The sequence below is a fragment of the Eumetopias jubatus genome, unplaced genomic scaffold, assembly GCF_037043125.1.
Source record: "Eumetopias jubatus isolate StellerSeaLion01/CBP00866 unplaced genomic scaffold, mEumJub1_p1.0 scaffold_5, whole genome shotgun sequence".
Lineage (NCBI taxonomy): Eukaryota > Metazoa > Chordata > Mammalia > Carnivora > Otariidae > Eumetopias > Eumetopias jubatus.
This window is the reverse complement of record NW_028274811.1, coordinates 53,209,213-53,220,952: the sequence shown is the minus strand read 5'-3', so window position 1 is coordinate 53,220,952 and position 11,740 is coordinate 53,209,213. Positions and strand designations below refer to the sequence as shown.

The window sequence follows — 11,740 nt, the reverse complement described above, 5'->3', positions numbered from 1 at the left end:
TTTAAATGTTTGGTAGAATTTACCAGTGAAGCCATGAAGTCCAGTGCTTTTCTTTGTCTGGAGGTTTTTGTTTTGTTTTAGTTTGGGTTTTTTGTTTGTTTTTTTTAATTACTGATTCAATCTTCTCACTATAGATCTATTCAAGTTTTCTGTTTCTTTGTGATGTAGTCTTGGTAGGTATTTGTCCATTTCATCTAGTTATCCAGTTTGTTGATGTACATTTGTTCATAGTGTTCAGTTTACTTTTTACTTTAGGGAATACAATATTTCAACTTTCATGATGGAAATAAAGATGTTTTTACTTCTTTCTCTCATAAATGATCCCATGGCAACAAAGGAACACCAAAAAAGAATTCATATCCCACCTTCAATTAAAGTAGGAGATATGGGGCACCTGGATGGCTCAGTCAGTTAAGCCACCAACCGACTCTAGATTTCAGCTCGAGTCACGACCTCAGGGTGGTAAGATCGAGTCCCACGTCAGGCTCTGCACTGGATGTGGAGCCTGCTTGGGATTCTCCCTCCTTCTCTCCTTGCACCCCTCCCATTGCATGTGCACTCTGCCTCTCTAAAAACCAAAATAAAGTAAGAGACATGAAGACAGTAGGCAAAAATAGGAATAATTTAGCAGGAAAAAAGGAAGCTGAAATCTAAGTGTTTGCAGTGAAAGAGAAAAACAAGTAAGTCGATTTGCCTCCCAGAAATCCCTGGAAGGCTCAGGAATTGGTGGTACTGAGAACAGAGGAAGGTGTGGATAGGTGTGGGGAGAGGTGGTAGAGACCAAGAGACAGTGCAACTACTTGAAAATCTGTATAAGCAGTAGTTAGAACCCTAGGTTTCCACTCCCACTTTGCCCAGGAGATAGGAGACATATATTATCTGAAGAAACTGAATCACAGATGTTCCAAATATAGGGACACTAGGCAAGAGTGAAGTGCCAGATTGAAACCAACAAGATTAACAAAGTCTGGAGGCCAATTCAAGAAATTCCGTTCCCCAACTCCCTTTTTCCTCCAAGTTCTAAAATGCTGGCTACCAGGTTTATTATAGGAAGGAATCTAGAGAGACCTTACCACTTCACAGAAAGGGTAGAGTGGTATTTGAGGTTTCCCAATGGAAGAGCTCCTTGGAAAATAATGCACCTACGGTGTAACCTACAAATTGACATATCCTATCTACACTTTAGTAAGCTTGTAAAAGTTCCCAATCAACTTTTTAGAAACTTTCTCTAACAGATGCACGGATAGCCAAGGATCAACAGGCATTTGAGGAAAGTTTTCAAAATGACAAAAAGACCCCCACCGCAACCAAGAAAACCTCAGAAGAAACCAGTAGTACAAGGAACAGAAGAAACTGTAACTTCCTTAGAGAAATGAAAAAACATTGCATTCATGAAACAAGAACAGGATTATGAAAAAATTTTTTTAAGATTTTGGAAATAAAAATATGAGATCAAGAATCTTAAAAATTTGTAGAAGGGAAGGAAATGTGGAAATAAAATTTTAAGCATTTCCAATTTAAACCTTGGCTAGAAAATGTAATCAAAGCTAGAGATTATAAACTTTGTAGCCATTGAATGAGAAATTATTAGGATGGGAAAACAGATGTTATAAGGAGACTAGATACTCTGCTAGCCGTTAAATTTATTAGATAAATGAGAGGTTAGCAATTGTTTCCTGGTTGGCATTAAATTTAAGTTCAAACTTGGGGCGCTTGGGTGGCTCAGTCAGTTGGGCATCTGCCTTCTGCTCAGGTCATGATCTCAGGGTCCTCGGATCCTGTGTCGGGCTCCCTGCTCAGTGGGGAGTCTGCTTCTCCCTCTCCCTCTACCCCTCCCCCCTGCTCATGCTCTCTCCCATGCTGTCTCAAATAAAGTCTTAAAAAAAAAAAAAGACTAGACTACGAATGGTTGTTATAGAAAATGCCATTGTTAAAATCTTAATTGTAATACAAAAATCAATTGTTTTTGAATCTTTCAGCAATAAACAATTAGAAAAAAACATTTTAAAATCCATTTATAATGGTATCAAAGAACACCAAGTACTAGGGAGCCTTGGTGGCTCAGGTGATAGAGCAATGCAACTCTTGATCTTGGGGTTGTGAAACTCATAAATGAATTTCCCTATTAAAAAGGTCCATTAAGTGTCCAGCAGCATGAATGTAGGGGCAGGAAAGGAGGGCAGGCTTACACCAAAGCTCATTATTGTACAGAATACCAGGTCAAAAAACTGTAAATAGGCAAGCCACATTCAGAGGATAGGGAATCAGAATGGCACCAAACTTAAAAACACTGAAAACTGGAAGACAATGGAGCATGCCTTCAAAATGATGTAAAAATTATTTTCCAGATTATTGAGGAATTCTATTCATAGCCCAACTGAGAGTAGAATAAAGAAATTTCAGACACAAAGTTTTAAATAATGTTATCACCCATGTACCCTTTTGCAGTAAACAGTGGAAGATGTGGCTTCCAAAACAAACCAAGAAAGACAATGGCATGGGCTCAAGAAACAGAATCTAAACCAGGAAAGAGAGGTAGGAAGTCACAGAGTAATGGCCAAGGGAAGTCTCATGTGGACAGCTGTACTGCACGTAGAGATCTGTAAAGGCCCTAGTCCAGTTTACAACAGGAAGAAAGAGCTACAGAAAGTTTTCCATGAGAAAAAAGAAGAAAACACTTTATCTGATGGTCTGGCCATGTGGAAAATTATATGCAGAGGTATTTTACACACTTGCTGGAGGGTGTGGAAAGTTAAAACCCAAAGCAAATGAAAAAGTGAAGCAATTAACTCCAAGAAAAACAAAAGCTTCTACCATGTCACCTTAGTACATAAAGTGGTACAGCACTGATTACAATTAATGCAATAACAATACTAAATATGGACTAAACCTTATGATTAACGTATTAAGAGGGAAGCAAGGAGGGAGTGTTAAGAAAGCTAAATTTTTTTTTTTTTTAAGATTTTATTTATTTACCTGACAGAGAGAGAGAGACAAGTAGGGGGAGCAGCAGGCAGAGGGAGGAGAGGCAGGCTCCTCACTGAGCGGGAAGCCCAAAGAGGGGCTTGATCCCAGGACCCTGGGATCATGACCTGAGCCCAAGGCAAATGCTTAACTGACTCAACCACTCAGGTACCCCAAGAAAGCTAAAATTCTTAAGTACCATGACAGAAAGTCAATTAACAATGTCTAACATTGTAAATTCTGTAAATAACAGAATAACCATATTTAGAAATAGGTAGTAACAGAAGAAACAGCTTGTCTGAAATATAGCACTACTTGACTTTTTAAGCCATGTATAATTTTTAAAAATATGAAATAATGCATACTAAAAGGTTAGTACTGTGTCTAGCATAAGAAATAGTAGCCTATTGTTTCAAAAAAGTGAGAGTTTTTACAAATCGGGGAAGGGGGAGTAGAAATGAGGGTAAAAAAATAGAATGAGTTTAGTACATAACTCATGTGATGTGAAGTATTTTATCTTGCTATAGGTTGATCCTAAATTTAGCTTTGCATTGAAAAAGAAAATATTACAAGGATTCACACAGCCCATATTAAAAAAAAAAAAAAAAATCAGACCAGTTGAACAGAAGCCCAATTATTCCTGGCACTGAAGCCAAAGGAGAAATTCTCATAGGTAGGATTCTCATAGATAGAATATTGGGTGATATGATTTCTTAAAACTCTGTAATATCATTACAGTAAAAATATCAATTTCTTTAGGCTTTCATTCTATTTCAGATAATGTCTCTAACCACAAGCAGACAAACAATGTAGGCAGCTCATATATATAGCTCTTTGATGATATGACCAAATTCAAGATAAAAATTCTATCCTGGACTTCAGAAGTCCAGGATTATATTATGCACAGGACTAAAGTTTCCCATTTGTCTTTCTCTACAGAGAAAACAAAGTAGGAAGAAAAAAGAGTAAGAGATTGAGTTCTTATATCTAAAAATTCATTTTATCAGGAATAAATGAACAAGAAAGCAACTCTTCACATGTCCTGAATGGGAGGGAGGGGGAAGTCTATTCTTTATTCTTACAAGATCAAAAAAATATCCTTCACAGCATGCATATGACAAAAGATTAATTCTTCCAGTTATATTTTTATAGAAGGAAGGAAGTATACACTGTAGGTGAAAAACTGACAAGTTTTGGTTAATAATATCTTTAAGTCATTTGAAAAGAAAAAAACAACAGAAATAGTATAAAATAACTTTTATTTACATAATTTATATCTATAGAACATAACTGCTTTCTTTAGAACAAGAAAATTTACAAATGACAGATATTGCTTTTTTGTCAAAAACTCCTTCAAGCAAGAGAGTATACATGGTCACTTCTATTTCGAATAACATGGTGGTAAACAGTGGATATTCATATTTTTAACTGTGCCTCAATCATTTACTAACAATTAGGCTTTTAAAACCATCATGTTGACCACTTGCTAAGACATAAGTATTCAGGAGGAAAAGTCAAGAAAACAAAGACCATTATTCATACCACCTTTAAGATTTACAAAATAATTCTTCACAACATCATCTTTACATGATTATAAACAAAGGGTGTGACTAATTCTTTCCACCTTGTAAGGTAAATACAATGATTAAGTTTCTTATTTTCCCAGATTAGTTTTAAGGATATAATAGTAGGATAATTTAGCTTGGCTGACTTGATTCTCTTACACAATGAATGCCCAAGGATAAAATTATTTCTTATATAGTAAGAAGTTACATCTTCCATAAAATGAATTCATTATAGATGAACAAAAGACAGATGTTAACAAAGTTAAAAAATATTACACAAGGGATAAAATAATAGTTTAACTGTGGCACTAACATCCAAACTAACATTAAATGAAAAAAACTGTTTCAGAATGTGAGACTTTAAAAATTTTATAAAAACAGGGCATTAAAATAGCAATGTGATTTACTACCATGGTTTCTGTTACATATTAATGCCATGAAATAAATTAATGCATACCTATTGAGAATTTTCACTCAGATTTATAGATCCTCCTTTATGACAAAAAAGTTAAATTGTAAATTTCACTATAAAGCAATGAATAAGAAATGCTCTAATAGCAATTTTAGGATTATTGTTACACTTGCTGAGCCATATCCTATTTTACTAATGAACTTGAAATTTGGCCACTGTTTTTTTCAATATATAAACAATTATCTAGACATTAAAATATCTTCCCAGTTGAAATACTGATCATTTTGTAATGCAATCAACAGTTTTAATTGTGATGCACAACTTATAACTTGAATGACATATATGTATGTCGTAGATAAAACGTCAGCACCTGAAGGTAAGAAAATGACTGTCTAATGTAGGGGTCAAACTAAAAGTCCATTCCAGCCATGTCAATCCCTTCAGTATTGTTTGTGGCTGTTTTCAGCAGCACTGAACCAGCAGAATTGAACAGTTGCCACAGAGGCCATGTGGCCCGCAAATTGAAGGATATTTTGCAGAAAATGTTTCTGACTCCTGCTCTGAGGCTTTTCAAATAAAAGAATAAATCTGTTTTTGAGAAGTTTGATTTGAACCACCAAAGATCTGTGTGGGTGGATAATGGAATTACATATGTAAATAACAAAATTTCAAAATTAAAAACCCTTAAATTAATACTGATGATAATCACTGACTAAATAAAGTCTTATTATCTTATTTCCTGTTTTAACATCACAATTATGTTCTGTGCTTAAAGGCCTAAGTGTCCCTTAAGCAAAATTTAATGGGGGGCAAAAACTATCAAGAAATTAGTTTTTAAAAAAAGGAGTGTGTGTGTGTGTGTAAAAGGGACTAAGTTTTGAATGTAAATCTCCCTCATAAATTAGGGGTTTTTTTCCCATACAAATCCTGAGATTATCCAAAAAATAAAAACAAAAACTTCACAGTACAAATTCAATATACTAAACTATGAGAAAAAAATGTATTCAAAACATATCTACTATCCAAATACTTTTAGTGATATAACTTTAAATATCTTTAAAATTAAAGAGGGAAACGGGACAAACATAAATTTGTCAATGTCTTCTTTACCCATAATCTGAGTGGTGAAAATAATTAAAACTGAATATTCTTTTAAATAAAAAATTAAAAAATAAATAAACTTTTTGATGTTTCATCTTTATAAATAAGTTTAAATACTACTTGTTCAATTAGGACTAATGTTAACATCAACATGAAATTAGAAAAATACATATTTTCCAGTCAAATAGCTCATAATAGAAAAGGTTTTAACATTTACCATACTAAAGTGGAGTTTCACAATATGCTTTCATATACTTAGAGGCAACTGTAAAGGCCTTCAGCAAAACAAATAAAAAACAAAAAACAAAACCCAAAAAAACCCAGAAAAAAACCTTTACGAAAGAAGTTCGCTAAATGCTAAATACAATCCACCTCCAAATATGTCAGCATTGTGATTTATGCAGAGACATTTATCCACAACATTCCAAAATGTCCATGGTGTGTTCAGCACAGGAGAGTCAAAATGTAAACAAGAGAAGCTATTTCTGTCTCAGAAGCAGTCTTAATTGCTTTGTATTTTCCAAAATGCTGAATCAATCAGAATGAAAGGAACCTCAGCAATGTTTTCCACTGATTATAAGAACTTCAAATCAAGCTCATTAGATATTCAAAATCAATCTAAAGAAAAATAGCCTGTGATGCTTTTTTCTAAATACTGCTTAGTTGATATTTGACTCTGGAAATCCTAGACTTAAAAAAAAATTAAAAAAAAAAGACTTTTATTCTGTTTCATCTACTTCGATAAAGATATCACTAAAGAAATATTCAGAGACTGTGGTTGGCTCCTCTTCAGGTACCCGGTTTTGGCCACTTTTACTTTCTTCTTTTGGTAAGGGAGGATCACAAGAAACCTAGAAAGATAATATTAATAAGTATGCAATATAACATTTATATATTGGTAGTGGTCATCTAAATTGCTATCTCTTTGAAAAGCAATATAGTGATAAATATTAAGGGCTTTAAATATGTTCATACTCTTTGACCCAATAATTTCATTTCTGTGCTGTTGTAGTAGGGAAATAATACTAAACAGAGTAAGAATTTTATGAATAAGATAACCTCTGAAGCATTAGTTAAAATAATAAAACTGGACACAACAAACACACAACAGTGGGCATGATTAGATTAATTACAGTGTACACACGATCCATTATTTTACCCTAATTTCCATGACAAAATTTTAATACAGAAAAGCATAACATTGTCAAATCTATTATGAAACATTTTAATAATCTGCGTAAGAAACAGACTCACAAAACAGAACAGTACCCCAAGGCAACAACAGATGAAAGCAATCCTATCAGGGCGACTGGGTGGCTCACTGGGTTAAGCTTCTGCCTTCCGCTCAGGTCATGATCCCAGGGTCCTGGGATCAAGCCCCGCATTAGGCTCCCTGCTCAGTAGAAAGCCTGCTTCTCCCTCTCCCTCTGCTGTTCCCCCTGCTTGTATGCTCTCTCTCTCTCGCTGTGTCTCTCTCTGTCAAACAAGTTTTTTTTTAAGATTTTATTTATTTATTTGACAGAGAGAGACACAGCGAGAGAGAGGGAACACAAGCAGGGGGAGTGGGAGAGGGAGAAGCAGGCTTCCCACGGAGCAGGGAGCCTGATGTGGGTCTCAATCCCAGGACCCTGGGACCATGACCTGAGCCGAAGACAGACGCTTAACGACTGAGCCACCCAGGCGCCCTAAATAAAATCTTAAAAAAAAATATTTAAAGCAATCCTATCAAAAGTTAGCATACTTAGAAATTTATAAAAAATTAAGACAACATGGTATTGTCATTGGAACAGACATATATCAATGAAAAAGAAGACTAGAAATATCCCCAACACATATACTGCAAAATTTAGTATGAGAAAAGTTGGATTATTTAATAAATGATGTTGGACAACTATATAACCACCTCAGGAAAAAAAAGAAGTCAAACCAAAATAAATTCTAGATGAATCAAACGATTTAAATGTAAAAACATTTTTTTAAAAATCTACCCTAGGGGTACCCGGGTGGCTCGGTCTCTTAAGCATCTGCATTCAGCTCAGGTCATAATCTCAGGGTCCTGAGATTGAGCCCTACGTCAGGCCCCTTCCTGCCCAACCTCCTCCCCCCCCAACCCCCTGCTCATGCTCTCTCTCCCAAATAAATAAATCAAATCTTAAAAAAAAATCTACTCTAAAATACCATGGGAAAACACTTTAATATTAAATCCTGGACTGGAGGAGAGGGAGTATCTTTTTAAATGACCTGAAAGGCAGAAGTCATAAAAGACTGATGAATTCACCTATGTAAAAATTTTTAAAATGTCCGCATGGCAAAAACTACTATACACAAAATCAAAAGACAAATGACATATAGGTTAAAAAAATATATATGTATATATATAACACCTTTATCACAAAGGGTTTTCTTTTTTTTTTAAGATTTTTATTTATTTATTTGACAGAGAGAGATGGCGAGAGCAGGAACACAAGCAGGGGGAGTGGGAGAGGGAGAAGCAGGCTTCCCACGGAGCTGGGAGCCCAACACAGGGCTCGATCCCAGGACCCCAGGATCATGACCTGATCCGAAGGCAGATGCTTAACAACTGAGCCACCCAGGCACCCCAGGTTTTCTTTTCTTTTTTTTTTTTAAAGATTTTATTTATTTATTTGACAGAGAGAGACACAGCGAGAGCAGGAACACAAGCAGGGGGAGTGGGAGAGGGAGAAGCAGGCTTCCCACAGAGCAGGGAGCCCGATGCGGGGCTCAATCTCAGGACCCTGAGATCATGACCTGAGCCGAAGGCAGACGCTTAATGACTGAGCCACCCAGGCGCCCCAGGGTTTTCTTTAATGTAAGAGCCTCTACAAATTAATATGAAAAATACTAATGATGCAATTTTTTAAAAAAATCAAACATGGGGTGCCTGGATGGCTTAGTGGGTTAAGCATCTGTCTTCAGCTCAGGTCATGATCCCAAGGTCCTGGGATCAAGCCCCGCATCAGGCTCCCTGCTCCTCGAGCAGCCTGCTTCTCCCTCTCCTTCTGCGGCTCCCCCTGCTTGTGCTTGCTCACTCTCTCTCTCTCTCAAATAAATAAAATCTTAAAAAAAGAAACATGAACAGATGTTTCACAGAGAAAGCATAAATGATTCAAAGACATGAAGAAGTACTCAACCTCACTCATGCTCATTAAATCTATGAAGAATTCCAAAAGTGAAAAAAATTGATTACATGCTATACTGCTGCTAAGAATAGAAACTGATACATTCCCTATGGAAGACAATCACAAGCAATATCTCTCAAAAGAATAATCATTCCTTTTGATCCAACAATTCTATTTCTAAGAATTCAACCTATAGATAAATGTGCAAAAGCACTCATTTGTAAGTTAGCTATTACCATATTATTTGAAATAGCAAATCATTAGGAATAACCTAAATGCCTACCAGTGTGAGACCATTATTGTTCTATTGTACATCAAAACAGTGGGATATGATATAGTCATTAAAAATAATGAGGGCACTCTTGGGCACTTATTCCTGAAAAATGAATTTATGAACACTACATCAAAAACTAAAGATGTAATGTATGGTGATTAACATAACAATAAAAAATTTTTTAAAAATGAATTTATGTTCACACAAGAACTTAGATATGAATGTTCACAGCAGCTTTATTCCTAACAGCCAAAAACTGAAAATAACCCATATGCCCTTCAACTGGTGAAAGGATAAACATGACTAGTAACATACTATTGAATACTATTCAATAATAAAAAGGAATAAATACATAAAACCATCTGGATGACTTTCTAGGGAACTATGCTGAGTGGAAAAAAAGTGAATTCTAAATGTGTGATTCCATTTACACAACTGTATACAATATTCCACTGACATAACATTCTCAGAATGACAAATTTAATGGTGTAGAACAGGTTGCCAGAAGTTAAGGAGAGTGTGGGGGTGTTGATGTAAGTGAGTGTGTCTATAAAAGACCACACACAGGATCACTGTGGTGATAGAATTCTTCTGTATCTTGACTGTGGCAATGTCAATATTCTGGTTGTGATTTTGTACCACAGTTTTGTTAAGATGTTAACAGTGGGGAAAACTGGATGTAGGGTACATAGGATCTCTCTGTATTGTTTTTTACAACTGCATGTGAATCAACAATTATCCCATAATAAAAAGCTTAATTTAAATTTAATTAAAAAAAAAAAGAGAGGGGCACCTGCGTGTCTCAGATGGTGGAGTGTCAGACCCTTCATTTCGGCTCAAGTCGTGGTCTCAGGGTGGTGAGATCCAGCCGGAGTCGGGCTCTGTGCTTAGAACAGTCTGCTTAGGATTCTCTCTCTCCCTCTGCCCCTCCCCGTGCCACATTCACACTGTTTCTCTTTCTCAAATAAATAAAATCTTTATTTTTTTTAAGATTTCATTTATTTATTAGAGAGAGAGAATGAGTAAGAATGAGCACAAGCAGGAGGGCGGGGAGGAGAAGCAGACTTAACCAACTGAGCCACCCAGGCACCCCTAAACAAAGTTAGTTTTAAAACTGCTTACTAAACGTTTTATACCTATGGAAAAAAACCTCCTAATCATAAAATTTAAGAAATTGTAAAGAAAAAATTGATTTGACTAAACATTTAAAGCTTATGTGTATATTAAAATAAAAACCCGGGGCGCCTGGGTGGCTCAGTCGTTAGGCGTCTGCCTTCGGCTCAGGTCATGATCCCAGGGTCCTGGGATCGAGCCCCGCATCGGGCTCCCCGCTCCGCGGGAAGCCCGCTTCTCCCTCTCCCACTCCCCCTGCTTGTGCTCCCTCCCTCGCTGTGTCTCTCACTGTCGGATAAATAAAATCTTTAAAAAAAAAAAAAAAACCTACAAAATTTAAAAAAGTAAATGAATTTGAAAAAATTACTTGCAGTAAGAGCTAAAAGGTATGTGGCTTTCTTACATAAGGATCTCACATAAGTTGGTAAGAAAACCACCTAGATCCCAAAAGCTATAAATCAGCAAACTATAGAAACAAAAAAGAAAAAAAAAGAGAAAAAAAATCTAGTAAATGTATGGGAAAAAAACCAAGCCACTAATAATGAAAGAAATGCAAATTAAACAGATGAAATTACATTTCTACCCTCTACTATTATATTAAAGAAAAAAATTATTTTGAAGAGTTAATATCTAAAGCTGGCAAGAATGTGACTTAACTGGCCTAGTTACATTGCTGGTAATTGTAACAACTGTTTTCCACAATAATTTGGCAATAGTAAAGAGTCATAAAATACTGGTTCCAGAAAATAATTCTAGGAAATATAAAGTATTTTAAAAAATTTTAAAGACAGTTTTTATAAAAGTACTCCTTTTGAGACTCACACTATCCAATAGGTCACCAGCCTTTTCTGTGTTGAAATCCTAAGTAACCAACCCCAATGCTCTTCCAAAGTTTTTGATACAAGTTCATGTATTTTTCCATCCCAGGACTTGCCATATGAACATCTACAGCATGCAGAGAAATGAAACATGCAAACAAATTCTAATTTTACCATTCCTTGAATTCTTATGGGTGTCAGGACATTTTCCCAAAAGCAAATAAAACATCAGTCCAGCTTTGTTTTGCTTCCATAGGTCAGAAAGTCCTTTGCACTAAAGGAATGGCAATTAAGTGTCCATGTATGGCTAGCTTAAATGGCTCTATACTAAAGGAGCTGTGACTTCCTAATTC

General features: G+C 35.7%; 1 protein-coding gene across 1 annotated transcript in view; it reads right to left on the bottom strand.

Moving 5' to 3' along the window:
- Positions 1-4,247: 4,247 nt before the first annotated feature.
- BDP1 (BDP1 general transcription factor IIIB subunit) overlaps positions 4,248-11,740 on the bottom strand; it is an 87,179-nt gene continuing 79,686 nt past the window's right edge. Inside the window, exon 39 of the mRNA XM_028089637.2 lies at positions 4,248-6,893. Within this exon, the coding sequence (XP_027945438.1) occupies positions 6,762-6,893 (132 nt within the window). The 3' untranslated portion in view covers positions 4,248-6,761. The remainder of the gene's footprint in view (positions 6,894-11,740) is intronic.